At 40.0% G+C, this 15,313-nt stretch overlaps 1 protein-coding gene across 1 annotated transcript; it reads left to right on the top strand.

The window, feature by feature from the left end:
- The first annotated feature begins 5,868 nt into the window (after positions 1 to 5,868).
- sox21b (SRY-box transcription factor 21b) lies at positions 5,869 to 8,998 on the top strand. Its single transcript, XM_074695610.1, has 2 exons — positions 5,869 to 7,091; positions 7,232 to 8,998. The coding sequence occupies exon 2, from the start codon at positions 7,245 to 7,247 to the stop codon at positions 7,992 to 7,994; it is 750 nt and encodes a 249-aa protein (XP_074551711.1). The 5' UTR covers positions 5,869 to 7,091; positions 7,232 to 7,244; the 3' UTR covers positions 7,995 to 8,998.
- The last annotated feature ends 6,315 nt before the right edge of the window (positions 8,999 to 15,313 follow it).

The following is a 15,313-nucleotide window of genomic DNA, read 5'->3' as shown; positions in this document are numbered from 1 at the left end:
GTGCAAATTGTTAAGAAGTTTACAAGAACACAAATGTTTCATTTTCTCACAAATATCCTGAGTGAAACTGTTAAGAAAAAGCATTTTTTGTCTGAAGAAACTACTTTGGTGAGGAGATTATGTGTATGACTTTGTCCACAGGGGGCACCAAAGTCAACACAGAGAGTGTCTTACAGGAGCTTTGAGCTGTACGCAGCAGAATCTTTCCTCGTGCACAGCTGCCTAAGTAAAATAACCCCCGTTAGACAACACGTGCATCTAATCTAATTGAAGTCATAATTAAGGAGAAACATGGCAGACCAAACAGAATGTGAAATTGTTGGTCAAAACTTTGAAATTACTTCTTTCTGAGCCAGTAGCTGCTGTCCCTGCAGATTTTTTGAATGATACAAAAATCTCCTTTTTGTTTCCTCTTTGTTAGTTCAATTATATTGCTTACAGCTCGTGAACACATCAAAACCAGAACATGACTTCCCAATTTGGAAACCAGGACCATCCAAGCATCACGCGAGCAGTCCAAAGACCACTTATCTTCAGATATGTTCCAGGTATGAATAACTCTTTCAACATGTAGCCGTTCCATCGCTCCAGTTGTTGAACCCGCCACATGTTCCATCCTTGAAGTTGTCAGACAACACGGCTCTACACCTTGCGAGACGTGACACTCACTCTCTACAATGAGCCATCTGCAGGAACCCGTACAGTCCCCTCTTGTTGAAAAGTGGGACTTTTTTCTCTCCCCTCTCAATGACACGGTTATTATCTTGGTCACTTAATCTCCTCAAATAAGATTGATTTGTCCTTTCAGGCTGCATTCAAGAGCCTCTGTCAGACCATGGGAACCATAGAGGTCCAATGCATCCTCACAATTTTCCCATTTGATGGAGGTCACAGTCACTCCGGCTGCTTCTTTGACATACTGATGAGCACACGCACAAAAGGCTCTTTCATTGTTACAAGTAATAGAGAAGTGTATGGCTTCATGCACAATACACGACAGGAAGAAATGCAGGTGGTGTGAATGCGTCATGGAAATGCAGACACACACTGAATTGGCAGATAATTATAGACTTAGATATTGTAAGCCAAGTGGGATGAATGGTGTCTGGCTTTGTGTCCTAATTTAGCAAAACAAAGACCTTAATGAGGAACATGGCTGCTATATATTTTCAGTGACAAGAGATGAATGTTCAGTCTTTATCGTCAAGGCAACTCAGTAAAACTTCAAGGTGCTGAATTTAATGAATTTAATTTTAAAATTCATCCAACAACTTCCCCCGGACCGCTCTCAGACCTCTTGAAATATTTTTCCGAACACTTCAAAGTGAATTTTTCCACTCAAAGAAATATTTATTTGCTGCATCATTCAGCCCAAAAGTCAAACTTAATCAAAACACCTGATTTTTTAGTTTTACTTCACCTTCTTTTTTCCAAAAGTTGCGTTGAGGTCTAGCAGAAAGACAATTGTTTGAAAAAGAGCTTCAAAAGTTCCTCTTTAATTGAAGAATTGTGACAACAATTTCAAACAGTTTTGCAATTTGATTTGATCACATTTAACTTTTCATAATTGTAAACCTGTGCTCTGAAAGAATAAGGCTCTGAATATGAATTAATCATGACCTTTAACGGATTCATTTTTTGTGTTTCCACCCTCTGTTCACTCAACAAAACTTCAGCCTCACAGTCTTTATTTCCTTTTTATAACACCAAGGAAACTTGCAATACGGGTCAAAGATCGTTAATATGCTGGAAGCACTATTCTGTCAAATTTTTATAGAAGAGTGTTTGTCGTTTGTGTGCGATGTTAAGATGAAGTCAGCCTGATTTTTCTTTCCTCTCTCCTCTTGCTCTGAAGGACGCCAGCGCACTATGAAAGCCCAAATAGCGTGTTACTGCGCTGCCACGGGTTCAAGGAGATTGGATCACTTTTTTTGTTTGCGGTGTGGCCTCAATTCAGTTTCCACATAAAGAGCGAGAGCATCGCAGAGGGACTGAGAGAGAGCAGTCTTTGTGGGGTTGAAGGGAAGGGGTGGATAAAAAAAATTGCTTCGGTGCATCAGTTTTTCTCTGATCCTGACTGGAACCATAAATGTATCCCAGAGATGAGCTATCGGTGCCACAAGCAGGGCCTTTTCTTCCCTCTGTCCCTATGATGAGTTAGCAGGACCTGCAGTGATAAAGCTGATAGAAGGGGCCACTATCAGGTGGCAGTCTGGGTAATTACAACTCTCTATTTGGGGGCTTTGCAGTGATGCTGTGGCGATAAGGGGAGTATAATGAGGAAGAAAGGCCGGTGATAATGTATCCGCTAAATGGTTGAAAATAGTCTATCATGGGAAAAGTCATCTACAGAGCCTGGAGGGTGACAAGAGTCGGCGGATTTGAACCACAGAGTGTGTATGTGGGCTGAAAACACACACGCCCTGCAGGGGGTGACAGTAATCAGAGTTCAAAAATCTGACTTTTTTTGGAAAAGGTGTGATTTTTTTCTAATGATCCAGGAGGCCGTTTGATTGCCGCTGCTGTTTTGTTTGCCCCTGAGGGTGTAGGAGATATTCTGCAGCGTGAGATTACACATAATACTTTGACAAGCGGCGGTTTCAAAGATGAAGGTCTTATCACCCTGGTGGACTCTGCGTCCTTCTGTGCAAGCCTTTTCTCCTTCCATAATGTGCTTTCAAACTTTGTTGTATCTGTCAGTTCAGGTCCTCGAAGATTGAACTGACAATCACTCCTCTCCTTCCTCCCTCTTTACCCGTCATTCACACACACTCACACACACTCCATCCTCAGGGCCATTTGCCTGTTCCTCTCCCCAGTCTTAAACACACACTGCAGTGTGTTCTCTATCTTGTATGGCTGTTTTATTGTGAATTACAGATTCCCTCGCCGCGGATCATGACCACTATCAATAGTATTTCCACTAATGTGATTAAGTTAATACTGTGCTCTATGAGAGGATTATTTCTCAATTCCTCTTGATATGCGTAATATTTAGGTTGTGGTTGAGTAAATATTTTGGTTCTCCACCAGAATAATTCTCACTGAGACAAAGACACGAAAGTCTGCCCTAAGGAGCAATAAAGACTGTATAATTAGAATGATTAAAGAACTGCACAACTAATTTGGCACTTATTGAATATATTTAGAGAACACTACGTGCAAAATAGGTCACATATTTAAACCACAAAAAATATTAACTTTATTCACATTAATTATGTATTTATTCAGACGCTGCGTGTGACTCATTGGGAGTGAGGCTGAAGTCGCCATTGTCTCTGAACCAATCTGATCATTATGTTTCCCTGCACTTAAGCACGTTTTCTACGTATTGTAGGTGCTGTAAGGAAACCTCATTAGACAAAATGACTTCTAATCTAAATGCAATCATCTCTAAATAGTAATCAATTGGATCCCTAAACTGTTTGTCATTAGCACTTTATCAAAAGCTCACTTAAGATAAGATTCTGCAGCTAATAGCGTGTGATGGTGACAAATTGGCTTTCAATACTCGCCATATCATGCGGGGAACACTCGTCCTGCAGAGTGTGCATCATCTTTGCCTTGCTGCAAAATGTGCTCACAATTTTTTTGTTCCATATTCAGTCATTTTCTTTTATGTGAACACCTTTCTGCAATTGGAATTTAATGCATCCCGTAAAAATAGGCCTAGGAGATGAAAAGAGTTAACTGAAAATACACAGTAATTATGTTTCAAACAATATTAGATTCCCCCTTCCTTAAAGCTTGACTGTTATTATATCAGTCATGGTTATGAAAGGCTTTTTAGCAAAACTAATGAAATATTTTGCTCCAGATTTGTGTCATTTATCTGCAGCGAGAACCCTTAATCTGAAAATCAGCTGTAAAAAGTGGAGCAATTGGCGTCTTCATATAAGGATTAATGAAATAAAAGCTTTTAATTAGAAAGGTACATTTATTGCTTCCTCTTTCTTGCTCCTGCAGAAATATTTATATACGTATATATAAAGCTGAGGAGGGAATAAAGGGGGAAGATCCAGGCTGAGCTGTGATCAGACAAGCAGAGAGAAAACCACATCAGGTACACAATCAGGTCCCCTCCCTCCTGCTTTTCTTCAAACCTCCCTGATAATGAGCAAACTTTCATGTGGCTGTAAACTCTCTTGTGTTTGAAGTGGCAAACAGAAGATATTCTTGTTTATCCCACCCGAGTTAGAAGAAAATATCTGATCGCAGGAGGTCAAGTTGAATTTGATTTATTCCCCTCCCTCTACCTCCACTTTTTGGAGAATAGCTGCACATTTTGTTGGGAAAACGCAGGTGGAGTACACGTCCTACAGTATTCTTTACACATGAGGGCTTTTTATGCAAACTGGGATTATCCTCATCAACTCTCTCTATAATTTGTTGTGCTTTTCTCCCAGAGTTAGTGGAGTGTTGAGCAGAATAAACTGTTTGCTGCTATCATGAAGATCCACACACCTCCAGGGGGGCTCCTATATTTCAGAGTGATGGCTTTAGCACTTTAGAGTGAACTGTGTGCGATCTCTCCCGGTAAGGAAAAATGTCCCCATGGGCTTGTTGTTGCTGCTGCTGCTGTCTGCCTTCTATATTTGCATGATATTTTTCTATTCAGTCTTATCATCAGTGTGCTGTGAGGTGGGAGTGCTGGCTCCGTCTCAGAGGCTGGACCCGGGCTTTATCGGCAGGTAATTCTCCCACTCTCACTAACTCATCTTGAATTATTTAAGTGTTATTTCCAGCACCCAGGTAGAGGTAAAAGAGGGGGGAAACACACTGTGGATTGTTTTTTTTTCTGTGATTTTTCCCCTCCAATTATCAGATCTTTATTTAATTACTAAATTAAAAAAAACATGTTTTCTCTCTTTGCATAAAAATTGGGTGTTTAGGGAAATAGATACAACGAATCTTACAGTTTTGATCAGTAAAACATGCTGCTCACATTAATGCAGGCTCCACTACAGGGCCTGGCAATCCTGCAACACATGTAACTATAAAAAAGAGGCCATAAATTAGAAGCAAAAAAAGTGAATGGGTTAGACAAAGTAAAGAAAATAAAGAAATTTTAAAAAGCTGCAGAGATAAATGAAAAAGTCACCTCTCCAGTGGAGCAGTGAAAAAAGCATACATGTGTGCAGGGACTGGTTTGCACATCTGCAACTGTCACCCCCGATAAGAACTTTTCTACCATAACTTCGTCTTTTAATTAACCTCATTTTTACCTATTTGTGTCACGAGAGGCACGCGCGCGTGCAGAGTGACTTGGGAGTAATGCTCTCGAGGTGACTGACAAGCCGACAAAAGGAGCGCGCGCTGCTGTTGAGAGATGCTGCTCCTCAGTTTGGAGGCTGCAGGTTTGTCTCTCAGCTGGTCCTCCTGGCGCGCGTATCATCGTCACCTTGTCAGGTTTCTCTACTCGAGACAAAAAGGGAAAAAAAACAGAGCGAAGCCTCACTGAGAGGCAATAAAACACAAACTTAATCCTCCTTAACGTGATATTTAAACAACCTCAGGCTCACGTGCAGGTAGGCTGAAAAGGTTTTAAAAATGCGCCACACGTCCCGATGAGTGAACGTCATCAACTTTCATCAAGTCTTTCACGAGCCGGGAAATTATTAAGCTATACAAAAAAATATTATCCCTGTATTTTTTTAATTTTATAACAACAGTAATAATAACATAAAAAGTCCGCTTTGTTTATTATGTAGACTGCGTCAGATAAGCTTAAACCGTTAAAAAACAGAACAACAGCACACTGAATTGAATTTGACATCCATTTGTGTCGTGATTTAAACGCTCGACCTTCATCCTAATTTGTCATTTATAATATTGTTCGATACCTCCCTTCTCAATTTCCTTTTTATGTACATATATAATTACGCACAACGGATAGAAGGTGCGAGAACAAACCACTTAAACCTACAATTTACTCAACAAGTCCCGCAGATAACTGTAATTGCTTGGTTGAATACTCGACAACCTAATTTCAGTTGTCGACTCGCTGCCCTTGGGAAAGTCGTTTGAAGTGAAAGTGAAAAGAAGGGATTTCAAGAAAGTAATTAATTTCACCGCGCGCGATTAGAAACACTTCAGACCTCCTCGGCATTCTGCGCATTTACGGACAAATGCAACAATATCAGAAATTAAAGAAGACGTCCTTTTACCTCTCTTGTCGTCTGTTACACATTACTTTTTAATGGTAGAGACACCCAAGGGGAGAGGAGGGGGAGCCACCGGTGTGAGAAAGTGGGTGACACGGGCGCATTCAAGCTGCTTTGATTGTAAATGAAACAAATGAGAGAAACAAGGTGAGAGGAAGAGGTGATTAGTAAACATCCACAGAGGGAAACAGAGGGAGCGTGCGCGTGCGTGCAAAGTTATGCACGTTAGCTTTTAGATGGAAGTTAAAACTGAAGTTCAACAATACAGTAACTTTCTTTTCACATATCTGCTGCAGCTGTCATCAAACCTGTCAGTGTGCTGATGAGAGGCAGGTATTTCAGGTGTATCCTTAGTCAAACTATGAGTTAATTATTTTAATTGAGCTAAACAATCCTGCTATGGCAGCTGCTCTTCAGAATAAATCTAAACCAGAATGTGAGACTAATGAGGCCAAACAACTCCGAGGTCATTTCTCTGATATATGAAGAATGAAAAATCATAGCATAAATAAAGATATATAATACGAGCTGCGTCTCCTCTTCAAACAGGGTGGGATTTTTTTTTTCTTCCAAACATCGCTCGGCAGCCGTCTGCGCGCTTTTCCGACTGCAACTGCGCATGCGCCAGCGGCACTTTCACTACCTGCCACACAAGCCTGTATTTCACATGGGGCAAGCGGGAGTTATCATCCACTTGCGTAAATGCTGCTGCTGCTGAGTGGTGGTTGACAGTCTCAGGCGACAGGAGGAAAACAAGACAGCGGCTTTTTTCTTCTTCTTCCTTCCTCCTCCTCTTCTTTGCTAAAGGCGTATCACTGATGGATGCCATCATGGAGCAGAAAACATAAAGTTGCGCACTCGTAAGGACGCTGCCATTTATACTTTACGGAAGATAATCAGCGGTGGGATGAAGAATTAAAGTCTCAAGTAAGTGACTAAAGCATGAGATGCTGCTGTTGTGAATCTTTTATGAGAATAACTGTAATGTAAGACTTTAAAAGGACAATTGTGAGTACATCTGTCATGATTTAAGCTTATTTTGTTATATTTCTGATTTTTCCGCTTAGAGTTTGTGCCAACATGTCTAAACCCATGGATCACGTAAAACGCCCAATGAACGCCTTCATGGTCTGGTCCAGAGCCCAGCGCAGAAAAATGGCTCAAGAGAACCCCAAAATGCACAACTCCGAGATCAGCAAGAGACTGGGAGCGGAGTGGAAACTTCTCACCGAGTCTGAGAAGAGGCCATTCATCGACGAAGCCAAACGGCTGCGCGCCATGCACATGAAGGAACACCCAGACTATAAATACAGACCGAGGCGGAAGCCCAAGACTCTCATGAAGAAAGATAAGTTTTCCTTCCCGGTGCCCTATAACCTCGGGGAGCACGACGCGCTCAAAGTCAGCGGCCTTTCCTCCGGAGTTCTTACCGAGTCAATGCTTGGGAACCCGGACAAGGCTGCAGCGGCTGCGGCGGCCGCTGCAGCGAGGGTTTTCTTCAACCCATCCATGTCCACGAACCCATACTCCTTTTTCGACCTGGGATCAAAGATGACCGAGCTTTCCCCGCCTTCGTTTCCATACGCGTCTCCGTTGGGTTACCCTCCTGGAGGCGCCACGGCTTTCACCACCGGGACTGGCAGTGTAGGTGGCGGGACGCACACCCACACTCACTCGCACCCGTCTCCTGGAAATCCAGGCTACATGATTCCTTGTAACTGTACGGGCTGGCCCTCTGCGGGACTCCAGCCGCCCTTAGCATACATCCTGCTGCCCGGGATGGGCAAACCTCAGCTTGAACCGTACCCTGCGTATGCTGCAGCGTTATGATAGGCCCAGATTGGACTCCTGAAAGAAAACACAATGTGAAAAGACAAACAAAAAAGCTATTCATGCAAGAGTTTTATTATGCATGCACAAACTTGTACATGTGATGAAGTGCTCGTCGTCTCAGATATCACATGTGTGTGTATATTGATTACTGCCTTTATCTAAGGTAATGCTTATTTAGAGAACTCTCTAATCTATTATTCCTCAGCTATCAGCTCTGAGGAAAAGACTCAAAGGAGGAAGAGCAGCTTGCCCTTCTGTGTGAAAACATTTTTTGCAAAGGTACCCTATTCCATTTATATCTTTTTGCAAGTTGCACCTGCTTGACATAACCTGTTGGACTGAAGGGCAGCACACGCAGCAATCACAGGATCACCACATCTCCTCCTCAATGGGTTATTATTCACGGATCAAGGAGGATTGTCACAACATTTCTGCCCTCTCCACTGACTGTAAATGTGTACAGATAAAAATGACTCTAGTTTATTTGCCGTTATAGGCTTAGTGTTTGAGATCTAGGGCCAGCAGACCTACGAATTTCACTAGAAATCCGGTGTATATTTTGAGTTTTTAAACCGTTTTATAGGTGTCTGTAATATTTATTGTTTAGTGGATCTATGGTGACCCGGACAATTTTAAAAAGGACACGACTAGTTCTGTGACATTTGCACATGAAACGTAGAAGATGTAATTTATTTTGAAGGTCATTTCCTGTGCATTGCAACTTTTTTCTTCTCCCCTCTTGCAAACAGTGAAAAGGTTTGATTCAAAATGCACATGGAAGTTTACTCAAAGATCTCATATTGATGCCTCACTCCCACTCCTCGTATCATGTGCAACAGAAAAAAAAACATTTTTAACTAACTCTTATGAGATTTGTATGTTTTGTGTTTTCTTTAACCTCCGTTCTGTACTTCAGCCTATTGCTACTGTTCACCTGTTGAGCAAAAAAAGGACTACAATAAAGCGTATTCGGATGAAACGGAAGGGAAAAGCGGCTGTAGTTCTTGATGAGATGAACAAGATTGTTATCTTTCTTTTTTCCTCCTGCAGCCCAGGTGAAGTGTAAGGTATCCTCTAAAGGCCGCTTTTGTCCGCGCTTTGAAAGCCATTACTTTGGTGGGTGTGTGTGAGGGGGGAAGTCTAAATCAAGCCATTGTAATCAAGAGCCAAAACCTTATTTATCACAATTTTAATCGTGAATAGGGAGGAAGATAAAACTGTGAGGTACTAGAGGCTTTTATTTTCCCAGGAAGGAGGAGAAATCAGGAACAAGCTCTTCTTTGAGAGTTAAAAAAAAACAAACTGCAATGTGTGCTGCGAGGAAAACGTTTATTGTAAGATGAAAGCATCACCTGTCCGATGGAGGCCGTGGTCTTATGCGTGCGCGTAAAATTCAAATTTAAACATCCAAAACGTGTAATGTACGTTTTCTCCAGCTAACCGGCCCCGCTAGCTGGCTCTGAGAGATTAATTCATAAGGATCAGAGCGATTATGCAAAACTAATTTGGACAGTCCAGGGATAATTATCTCCGTCACGGTTAATTAAACCCTTTGAGCACTCTGTTCTCCATTGTGACACCCCGATCACTCCTCTCCACGGAACTTCCTTCTTGGCCCCGAAAATGACGCGCAGAGTGACCTTGTGTTGCATTTACAGTCTGAATAAAAAAGCTGTCAAAACTAGTGGCGTTTACACTTCATGTCAGGAAATTATAGCTTACAGGAAAATTGACGAACCTGTTATTTATTTTCTGCTTAGATTTAATTTTTCTAATTCTTTACGGTAAAATTTGTATATTTTTTTTACTCCAAAAAATTTTACAAGGTTGTGGAAGTTTAAAAATGTTAAAGTTTGATTAAAAATAGTTTTGGTAAAGGTAAAATAAAAGGTCGTCAAGTCAGTAAAAGGACCTGCATTATGAGTTCAGTGCCCATTCCTTCTCTTTCTTTAGCCTTTTATTATTTTTTCCCCAAAGAAAAAGGGGGAAGAAAGCCGAGGGAACTTTTTTTAAGCTCTGGGAGCGTTTAGACGGTCGAGGAGGTTTTGTGTGGGAACAAAACGTGGGTTGGGAGGTTTTGTGAGGGTGTTGTTTGTTGAAGTGGAGCTCAGCAAAAGCGGCTGCTCTCCCTCATTGTGATGAAAGCAATCAGTGGTATTTGGAAAACTGTTAGCATTGTGCACTTCTTCTGTGTCCGTTGTGGAGGATTTCTTTTCACAAGCTTTTTTTTTTCAGCCGATCCAGCTGGCCGGAGTGAATAGCAGTGCAATGTGTACACGCTTTGTCCCTGCAAGCCCTTCAAGTAGCCCACAGTGAATGGAGTGAGTTGACACTGCATGACAGTGAAACAACATAATAAAAAATACATGAGCGCATGAATAGAAGCAGGCGCATAAATAAATAAAATGGGTGGCCAAAACTGGATAAACTGAATGACAAAACGGTGAAAGGGGAACAAAAAGATATTTAACACGCTAGATTAGCATTAGAATGCAATCTACAAGCCAGAACAATTGATGAATGGGTTTACCGGCCAAGAAAGAAATGGACTAAATGCCTTTTGAATAGATAGCCTATGTTTTTTTCTTCTTTCTAAGTTGGAGGCAGGATGTGAAAGGTGGGGATGCAAATATGGAAATGAGAGGGAGAGTCCTTTTTTTTTTTTTTTTTTTGGAATTTATGAAATGATTTCACTCTTGAGTCAAAGTTCTTCTCAGAGTGCAATCAGGGGCAAAAATCTGATGCACACAGTGTGATCATTTTTGAAATTCCTCAAAAATATTTCACTGAAAACCTAAGAACGAGGTGTTAAAAAGTTTGCCACTTCTGGCTCAAAAGTATCCATACTTCATATTTTTCAAGAAAGAAATTTACTCAAAAGAAATAATCTCACATTGCTGAATAGATGATGGATGGATAACAACTTTGCATTGGGGCTTAGTTAGGATGTCACCCTGATGTAAAGCACTAAAGATGTGGAATAATGTAAGACTAAAAATTTAAAATAAAGCTGTTTTTCTTATCAAATGTAGATTAAATTGAATTTCACACACTTGTCACTAAATAAGAGAGAAGCAGGAGTGTGTCAGTTATCACGCCTCCAACTTTTAGCCTTGAAGGAGAGTCAAAGATGAAAATATTACTGTTTACATAATATTTAGGTGTCCGTCTATAAAAGCTGCACTATTAAAGTGATTTATGTCTATTTTATTGAGAATTACAGGCAATATTGCTTTCAAATGACATCACTCTAATGGAAACGCTCTAATGTTAAGTATAAATCTGCAGAAAAGGCCAAAAAATGTGTGGGATTATTTCAAATCACAAGCAACGACTCAAGCATCCGCTTCTATCTTTAAGTGGATAAATAAAGACTAAAGAATATAAATATGGTTGAATAAATTTTAACACCATGCTAAAGCTGGCCTCAGTATTTACTGCAGTTAAAGTGACAGGCGATACAAAGGTCTCAACAGCAGATTTAAAGCTGTGTCTGCCTCATGTTTTTATAAGCCGCCCGTCTGATGCCCTGATATCATTATGTCTTAGTGTTAAACCCTTTATGTGCCTGTAAGACATTTGTAGAAGTGAGATTAGGCAAATTAACATACATATGTATCACCGGTTCAACCATGTTGACCTCAGAGGGATGTACAATGGTTTCCTCATCCCTAATTCGCCCCAGGCTGCCCCACCAGCGCGTGGATTATCACCTGGCTTCAATGGCTGGAGATAGATCATTTTAGTTTTTTTTTTTTCTGACATGAATAATACATCAATATCACCTCTTTGAGGATGTTTTTTTCCTCTATTTGTTTGCAGAAGTCTGCTCCTTGCTCACCTGGGATGTCGTAGCGTTTGTGAGATACACAGCCAGAACCTCAAAGAGTCTGATCACTGGCTTCTCCATCTCATTTTAGCTAAATCAAAGTGTGAAAAGTCTCTCCTCCAGCAATCTCTCCATCATCAGGGTCGGGTCAAGAATGTCTATGAAGGCTGTGTGCCATATTACCTGTAATCTCCTGCTCTATTTCTTACTTCTCTATGCTCCCAGGAGGGAAAAAATGCCCAAAATTATCTTGCATTGCACCTTTTCCGCAACACCTTCGACGTGGCAAATCAAAGCCTGAAAACCGTACATGTCACTGTGCCCAAGGTCACCGGAAGAAATGAGAAAAGTGTGTGTGTGTGTGTGTGTGTGTGTGTGTGTGTGTGTGTGTGTGTGTATGTGTGTGTACTGTACAGTCCATCCCTACAAACATGGCACACAGCCTCTGAAGTCTGTCTCTGCCTTTAAGAAGTCCAAGTTTGTTTAATAGTACATAATGCAATAAGTCGATGAACCCCCGCCGGAGTTCAGGGAGGGGAGTGCTTAGATTAGGTTGGGGGCAGGTGGGTGGGTGGGAGGGAGGAGAGGGTGGAGGGGGGGAGTAGGTGAGTAAATCCCAAGTTAAGGCAGGTGAGATGAGTGAGCTGCAGTGAAAGAATGTCTGGAATCCAAAAACATTAAAAACATTACAGCTCTCTTGTTTACTGTTTGTGACGCACTTTAAAGGTCACACCTTCTACTAACAGAGCATTTATCTGTTTATCTTTTATTATTTAAATTATTTCACGATTCATTTTGTATTGGACATGTTTGTAGCCTGTAGACTTGATGCAACATATAGATGTTTTTGTTTGTTTGTTTTTTGCCATGTTCACTCAGGTTGGGCCTTGAAAATATATACAGAATCAACAAGAAATACCAGAAATTCAACAATAACAAAGACAATAAAACACTGTTAAAGGGGACAGTGACAAATAAGAGCTGGTATCAAAAATATGCTTTAAAACTGATATACTTTAAAAAAGATGTTTGTTTAAATGAGTAGTTTCTGTTGGTATCGTAGTATTTTATATGACATTTCTATCAATTTTGACCAATTTAAGAATCATTCCCATTAAATTATCAAATGGTGTTTGATCATTCAGCTTCCTAGAAATTATCCAGGTTTACTGATAAAATGAGTTATTAGTTGTAAAATCCTAAAGAATATTTTATTATTTTTAATTACAAACTTGATAATATTGGTTTTGTTGTACTGAGCATGTCGGTATGCTGCTTTCTCTCTATTTTTGGTTTAAAATCATTTTAAAATTTCATTTTTTTACAGTGTAGCAGACTACTCAAGTCATATTCATAGGATTTTTTTTTGCACGATATCAAATTTTTATGAGAAACCTTGGTCACGGCAGTTGACATTTATCACACGTTTTTCCCTCAAAGCAGAAGAAGCAGATGCAACATGACAACTTTGAACGAGTCCTTTCCAAAATGTGTTTTAAAGGCCACAAAGATGAATTTTAAAGGAAAATGTGCAAAAATTTAAACCTGGATTTTATAGTTCTTGGAGACCCGGGGCTCTTTGTAACAGCTGAAAATGCATAAATCAGTTTTACTCTATTTTTATGCAAAATCTAGATGTCACTGACGTATTTAAAAGTAGAAAGACACATGTAATAGTGCTATTCAGGAAATATTGTTAAACTGAGCTTCAGAATTCCCCCCTAACATAATGTCTTATCTTATTTCATCAACATAATGTTATCTGTATATGTTGATTTTTGCACTGTTTCCCAAATTTTAATTTCTGATATTGGAACAGGTTTGCAGGATGTAAATACGTCTCAAAGCTAACACAGGTTTTGATATGCATTGCTGTCCTTGATATACTTATAAACTGAGTGGTCTTGTATGGAAAGTTTATTCTCTGGTGTCCAATATATCAATTCTTCAGATATGTCTGTGTTTTTATTTTTATTTTTATTTTTATTTTGTCATGAAACAATCTCCATTTGGCCAAAAATGCAGTAAAAACTACTCCATGTACAACACAAACTCTACTTTGTTGGATTTGGGGTACGAGGGTTGAGTTGAAGTAAAAAGTCCAAGGGAAGCCTTTCACATCATTTCAGGATTTTGTCACAATTATTGAATATCACTCTGCTTTATGAACTCTGATCTAATGAGGTTAAAAATTGGGAAAGAAAATAATTTGGGGAAACATTTAGGTTTTTTTTAGATTCATGACGGGTAGATCTGACTAGAAATAGGCAGTAAAAATGACTTCTGTCATCAAAATGTGGAGCCTGAGGGAAATACATTAGAAATATTTAAAATCAGATAAACAATGAAATTTAAAAAAGATGATCTTGAAAGTGACTAAAACACATGTTCAGGTCATTTTTAAAGATACTAGAGGTGATTTTAAGTTGTGCCATGAGACCTCCATGAGACGTTTTTAAAACAATGTGAAATGTGTGAAGTGAGACGCTGATCAGGCTGGCTGACTCTAAAGCTCCCACTGCTGTCAGAAGGAACTCACTGCACTAATAACTCCAACTTATATCCAGTGTTATAAGAAGCAGCAGGATTTAACAGGCATGTTTTGGCATCATAAAGGCTGTTTCATATAAGAACACTGTACACAAGCGCTCTTAACTTAAGGAAAAAAGGAAGTTCAGATGTTGTGAGGTGACACAATTGAATTCCTGACATGATTAGACTTCTTCAAAAGCTCCTGTAGCTGCCAGGTAGTCTCTGAAATCATTACATTAATAACCTAAAACATGAGGCATTGGATTACTCTGTGAATCCATCAGGAAATTAGAATAATGTAAGCGAGCAGCCTTAAAAAATGTTCTTTAAACTGACGTGACATTTTTTGTTCCATTTCCAAATGACCGCTGGCAGAGATTGCCGGCTCTCCCATTAATTCTCAGGTTTTTAAGGAAAAATATATCTATCATGAGTCGAAATAATGAAGTTGAAGAGCCGATGCCCCGAGGAGCAGTCACAAAGAATTATATCTTCCTTTAACACAGGACACAGGCAGAAAAGATAAGTACCTGTCACTTGGCATACTCACTGCTACATGTGCCTATCAATAAAAAGAGATTATTTTTTCCCCAGTTATTACAACAAAGATCTGCAGGGCTCCAAGATTGCACCTTTAATGAGAAGGAATGATTTCCTGCTGCCTGCACACTCACAGCCACACTTGAAGTGAGTGAGCTGTAATGCCATCAGTTTCTTCCCTCCCTCCCTCTCTGTCTCTCTCAGTCTTCATTTTACAAGAACTTATTAAAATGAAATATTGCCAACATTAATTCACAGGGATTATTTATTACATTTTAACAGGATTATAGGGAGCAAAGCTTGATTTGGGATTCACACCTTGTATTGTGATATCGTGGTTTAGCAGTCAAATTTTGCAGTCTTGTTGTAATTAACGGCGGCGCAATAGATCTTTGCCAAATGATACGTCTTGGTT

The sequence above is a fragment of the Halichoeres trimaculatus genome, unplaced genomic scaffold (genome assembly GCF_033239565.1).
Source record: "Halichoeres trimaculatus isolate MK-OKI-2021-1 unplaced genomic scaffold, fHalTri1.1 fHalTri1_scaffold_19, whole genome shotgun sequence".
Taxonomy (NCBI): Eukaryota; Metazoa; Chordata; class Actinopteri; order Labriformes; family Labridae; genus Halichoeres; species Halichoeres trimaculatus.
The sequence above is the reverse complement of the archived record's forward strand: the minus strand, read 5'-3'. Positions and strand labels throughout refer to the sequence as shown.